Source organism: Rhinichthys klamathensis, unplaced genomic scaffold, assembly GCF_029890125.1.
Source record: "Rhinichthys klamathensis goyatoka isolate OS25496 unplaced genomic scaffold, OSU_Roscu_1.1 h1tg000019l_1, whole genome shotgun sequence".
Lineage (NCBI taxonomy): Eukaryota > Metazoa > Chordata > Actinopteri > Cypriniformes > Leuciscidae > Rhinichthys > Rhinichthys klamathensis.
The window spans coordinates 5,959,211-5,965,210 of record NW_026606570.1 but is presented as its reverse complement, the minus strand read 5'-3'; the positions used below and the strand labels follow the sequence as shown (position 1 = coordinate 5,965,210).

Here is a 6,000-nt window from a genome sequence, read left to right as displayed (position 1 = left end):
TCCTTTCAGGTAACGCGTAACGTTAACCTGGACCGCCTCATCAGTGCATCCTGGGTTGCCGGGTCCTTCCGGATGGCTAATATAGAAAATACAGATCTGTCATTTAATTTGAATTGCATGAGGACAATAGGACATACACATCTACTTAAATCTAAAAAAAAATATCCAACTTACTTTGAACAATGGTCTTCAGGAACATGTCTCTAAAACATGCTTTATCCCCTACACCAAGCTGAAAATCCAAAAAAGTGTTACAAATTACATTTCTCTGAAGCTTCTCATAAATAAATAAAAAATGTGAAAGGCTAAGGATTCAGACTGTAATATATGCAGTATACAATGTTAAATTTTACTTTATATCTAGGTCTACTACATGTACAGGTAGCCCCAGTGGGAATTAAACCGACAACCACAGGTGCTGTTTGCAAGTTGTACCTAATTGCTCAGTGCAAGCAAACGTCTTCAACATTGTTTGTTGAACTTGCTTCACCTGCTCTTGAAGTAAGATTTTACAATTCGTATTTTTATATGTAATATTGTAGTGTTTATTATAAATGATTTATCTGTGCACTTCATTATTCTTTTAAAATTCATGTAGCCTTATAATCTTTAATCAAATACGTTACCCTTCCCTCCCCCCTCGAAACGACTTCTCTTCTCTTCCGGTCATGTGCTATGGCGCGAGGGCGTGGCAACTCCCCTCAAACCGTGCTATGAGCAGAGATGGAGAAGAGGAGCGCTAGAGTAAAACCCTGCCCTCCGTTCAATATACCGTTTCACTTTTAAATACGTCACAACACTGGAGAAAAGTCGTTTGTAACTTCCGGTTCATGCCGACTTCAAATAGAAGCAATAGTTTCCAAGACAAAAAAACTTCACAAATAACATCACTTACTTGTACTCAAACTCTTGGCTCTGTGAAGTGGAGTCTGGATTACTGGGGAGAAACCTGGTAGCGAGAAAGAGGAAACAGAAATTTGAAAATCTAACAAATGGTATAGTTTAGTGGCAGGATCACAAATCCAGCATAACAGCAATAGATTTTACATACCAGTTCAGCATTTTCCTGGTTTTCTGGAATCGATGCATCTTTCTAGAGTTTTTTTTCTTGAGACTTACAAGATTCTAGAGTAGGGAATAATGAATATAAGAGTCAGTTATCCACAATAAACAGAAAATAAATTACACAGATGAAATACAGGAAAATCAAATACACAAGTCAGACCCATTTACCTGCTCCCTTCATGAACTTAAAATGATGTTTCTCCCAGGTGCTGTGTGGAGGTGTGCAGAGGATGGCTAAATTGTTGCCTTCGTCTTTTTGCTGAGGTTAAATGGGGGCCAATGGCACATGCTCTCGCTGAGCCACTCTTGCGGAACCACTGCAAATGGCAGATCCTCCTCGTTGATAAACTGAACAATGTGAACCATCTAAAATAGAAGAACATTTTGCATAAAGTATACTTTTTGATTAATTTCCAGGCAAAATCAATAACATTAAAATGCTCACCCCTTCAAAAAACGAGTCATTTTCACAAGTGGATCAACAGAAAACCATGTTCAGAAAAACACAATCATATACATATACACACATATATACATACACATATATATATATATATTTATATATATACACACACACACACATAGTTATTTTTGTAAGAAAACACCAAAAGTTAAACTTTCTAGATGTAAAGCTTTCTTTCTAGATGTAAAGCTTTGGCGATCTACTGTAGCTAGATACATTTCAACATGTCGAACATGCTTGAATTCAGGGAGTAAAAAAGGCGAAGCAGCATGTGTTAGCTAACACTGTAAGTTAAACTAGACTAGCAGCATGGTTGTCGAATCAAACAAAACATCATTATGTTTAGTTAGAAAACAACACAAGTTATACTGATCAGTCTTTCTTGTCGTAAAGATGTTGCTAACGTTACCATTCCCACGTGGGCGGGAGAATTGTCCTTCAGGATTTAGTTACGTAAGTTAGTTAATTATTCGACTGACCAATACTATCTTAAACCACATAGTGTAGTAGGCCTACTCACACTTGCATAAACATACGTAAATATAGTTAAAAGAAGAAAAGAAAAAACTAACGCCAGGAAGAAACTAAGTAACGTTAGCCTAACTAACATTAGCTATGTCAGAAACATGACGCAAACTTTGTAAACAGGCTAACTTACTAGCTTGACTAGTAAGGCAAGAACATATTTGAAAAAGATGAACTAAAAATGTAAAAAATGAACATAATATTGCGTTACACAAAAAGGAAAAATGTACTTACTTTAAAGATCGTAGTCAATGACTATAGGATATCCTCTCCAAATACTGAAATCGTGTGACGAGTGGCCACTGTTGTGTTGGTAAATCTGCTTCCGTTTTTTAGGTACTGCCCCTCTCGGCCGGTGGAGGTACTTCTCTGTTTGTGCTTTAATACTTTCTTAAACATTTGTACAGATTGCAAAACTCGCTATTGCAAATTAATCCCTTATACCTGTAAAAGGTAAAATAAATAAAAAAATCGAACTTGTAAAAAAATTAAAGACATAAACGAAATTTCCTGGGGTGACAGAGAGACAAAATATTTCTAAATATTTCACTTTATCTTTCAGGTCAAAACAGGGATTTTCATGTTTATTATAAATATTACCATGGTTGCAAATTAATAAAAAAAATCTAAAGCATACCCAAGCTTTTGGCCAAGTTGCAGATGTCTTTCACTGTTCACTGATTTCAGGCATTGGTTAAAAGTCTAACTTCATCCATTTATTCTGCTAAATTGTTCATACCATGAATGAAATATTTATTTTAAAACCTAATCAGAATCAGAAAGATATTTATTGCCAAGTAAGTTTTACAAAAGGAATTCTTTTTGGACTATTTGTGCATCTCACTTGTGCATAAATCAAAGAAATGAATTGTCACCTTAAGTGAATAAAATAATTCTATATATTTTACATAGGCCTATCACTGAATCGCTTCAGAGTTTCAACGTAATTTAAATGTATTTTCCTAAACCTTATCATGGAATCAGACTGAGTCAAATCTGTTATAAACCCTATAATGACTTTGGTACCTAAAAATTTGATATAATTCACATAATAATTATAATCGCTTTAAATGTGAAAGTTAAAATGCTGTCAGTTCCACTCATGCCAATGACATGGCTGGTCGATTTCAAAGCGGCTTGCCGCCAGCCGGCCGCGGTTCATTTAGACGGCGGCAACCGCCAGAGAGAATGAAGTCGGCGGCCCGGCGGCTGTTCGCCGGCGGCATCTCGCAAGAAATGGGAGTGACGTATTCGGCGGCAAACGTTTCTTCTCCGCCAGCGGGCCGCACCTATAGCCGACAGTTTGGGGCCGGCGGCAAAAAGAAGCCGTGCCGATATTTTTTGCTATCTGGGTAGGTGCAGTGTAGGCTTTAGATTACATTTAAAAAAGTCGATATTTGATTAGTTATATTTCGATGGTAACTAAAATCTTACTGTAATTTAAACAACAACATCGATTCTCATTAAAATTTTGGTGCTGAGATTTTCCCGCTTACATGTTTTGAAATCCCCAACCGAGTTAAAAGGATGGGCGTGTTTTTCCCACTGCCATTTCAGAAAGTTTGTCAAGTAAATGAATAGCTAAGGCTCCAGCTCGTGAAGTGGTGTGGCGGAAGGAGCCTCTGGATGAGAGCAGGAGAATGAAGCCTTGAATACTTGATCATTCACTCAGCTGAGACTGCACGAGCAGCACCGGAGTTCGCGAGGACAAGCCACAAGTGCCATTTTTGGATCTATTCTTTATACTTACGTGATTTATTTCCTTTTCTTGAACAGACCAATGTTGGATATATGTTAAGCCTGCGTGGAATCCCACAACTATCCATAAGAAGGAATGCATCTTTTCCTCGTGAAACTAATTCTTCTGATATCACTCATTACTTTGACGCAAGGTAGGCTAAGATGCTTTCTTCGTTATCAGACAAGAAGCAATTTCTACATGGTCTAACATTAGGATTAATATGATTACTAATCAATAGCCTAAGTTAATTTCTGACATTTATTGTAAAATAAAACACCTTGTTCGAGAAGAAGTCACTTGTTGCGCATTGATGTCTGCACGCAGCCTAAGTTAACGTTACTTATTTCAAACCACAGAAAGAGCAGGCATGATAAATCGTTTGATATTCTGTAGACTAAAGTTTAACTTTTAAAATTAAAATTATATGTGTTATCAAAATATTTTGGACTGTTAACTTGTAACTAGTATAACTTTACCGCAAACACATATTAATCTTTTTTAGTAATATTGTATTTTTCGCACGTCACTCGTAATGATATAGATTTGAACTGAGCAGTTTTTGAATAACTCTGTCGCTCCGCATGGCGGGTTATAGCCTAACGTTAAGTAGTTTTCGGTGCAAATATTGATCTAGCGCAGTTTGAGTAAAGTTTCAACAGTTTTGCAGTTAGATGCTACCTAACGTGTATGGCAAGCCGTTTGTATTCCCTGCTACCAACTAGAATATTTATGTTAGTAGGCTAGCTTACTTATTTTAAAATACTTAGTAATCCATTAGTGAGCATCCTTTTCAATTTCATTGTTAACTATTTCCTCCATGCTTATTCCAGTTGTGACAAGTATCAATTCAGTTGCTAACAAGTAGCCTATATAGCCTACATATTCATTACACAGCCTACTAATACTTATTCCATTGATTTTAGTCACTATCCTAATGCATATGAAAAAAAAAATAAAAAATACAAAGCAATTTAACTAATACTATAAAAAATTGTATGAGTTGGTGATTGAACCTACTGCTGGACAAATTAGTATAGTATCTAATGGATAGTTAGTGAAATAAAAATGATACTAGTCACTGACTCACTGTTGGATTGCTTAAAAGTAATTAAAAATAAGTAATAGGAAGATATATGTACATGCTACTAGTCACTTTTGGATTGCTTAAAAATAATTAAAAATAAGCAATAGGATGCAATAAGTATAAGTAACAAAAAATAGATATTAGTTGGTTTTAAGTAATAAATGTTAAAGCTGCTTGCCATAGTACATTCCCCAGAACAGCTGCTGTCCAGTCCCCCTGTCCACAAACATCACTTTAAGGTGTTAGGATTCACACTTTCTTTCTGGATTCTACCCAGTATCTAAGTCACTTTTGCACAGTTTGGAACCACACTGACAAATCAAGAAAATTTAATAAATATTATTATTAATTTTATATATATATATATATATATATATATATATATATATATATATATATATATATATATATATATATATAAAATTAATAATTAATTATATATATATATATTAAAAAGCTAGCTTTCTTAATTCTAGTCTTTTTTAAATTAAGGATAATACTACTTTTGGAAATATGTAATAGATCGAGATGATATCAAATCATGAAACACTCAATAGAAATGTATTACCCTGTTTCTGTGTTTCCAGGCCTGGAATGTTCGGAAAAATGCCAAAATGATGGTACATGTGAACCTACTGCAGACGGGAGAGGAGAATGCAAGTGAGTAATTAGAACTCAGTTACATAAAGCTGCTGCGTCTGAACCATATTGAAACCCTGGAGGAATTTAATTTGATGTTTTTGAAATGCACTAATCACTAATATGAGATTTCCTTTTGATCCGGTTCCAAAAGTTTTGAATGCCGTGTACAAACAATTGCATACCAAAACACATGCGATCAATTTGAATTCCAGCCTCGCAAACAAAATTAAAGTGTGCTTCTCTCCTTGAAGAACATGGCCTCAGCTAATGAACGACATACACAACCTCTGATGAAGAGAGTCTAGGGCATCACCCCCCACACCCCCCTCCGGCTGGTCGTGAGTACGGGCCACTTCTCCAGCCCAAGTCTCGTAGACACCCAGAGCCCTAAATCTTATTTCGCTTTTCTTTTATGGAACGACAGCTGGGGTTTGCCAGAAGCCCGGCAATCATTGTTCTCCAGTCTAGATTAATTCTGTG

General features: G+C 35.9%; 1 protein-coding gene across 1 annotated transcript in view; it reads left to right on the top strand.

Annotated features, from left to right (window-relative positions):
• Positions 1–3,634: 3,634 nt before the first annotated feature.
• notch1b (notch receptor 1b) overlaps positions 3,635–6,000 on the top strand; it is a 52,355-nt gene continuing 49,989 nt past the window's right edge. Inside the window, exons 1-2 of the mRNA XM_056237127.1 lie at positions 3,635–3,945; positions 5,466–5,538. Coding sequence (XP_056093102.1) covers positions 3,888–3,945; positions 5,466–5,538 — 131 coding nt within the window. The 5' untranslated portion in view covers positions 3,635–3,887. The remainder of the gene's footprint in view (positions 3,946–5,465; positions 5,539–6,000) is intronic.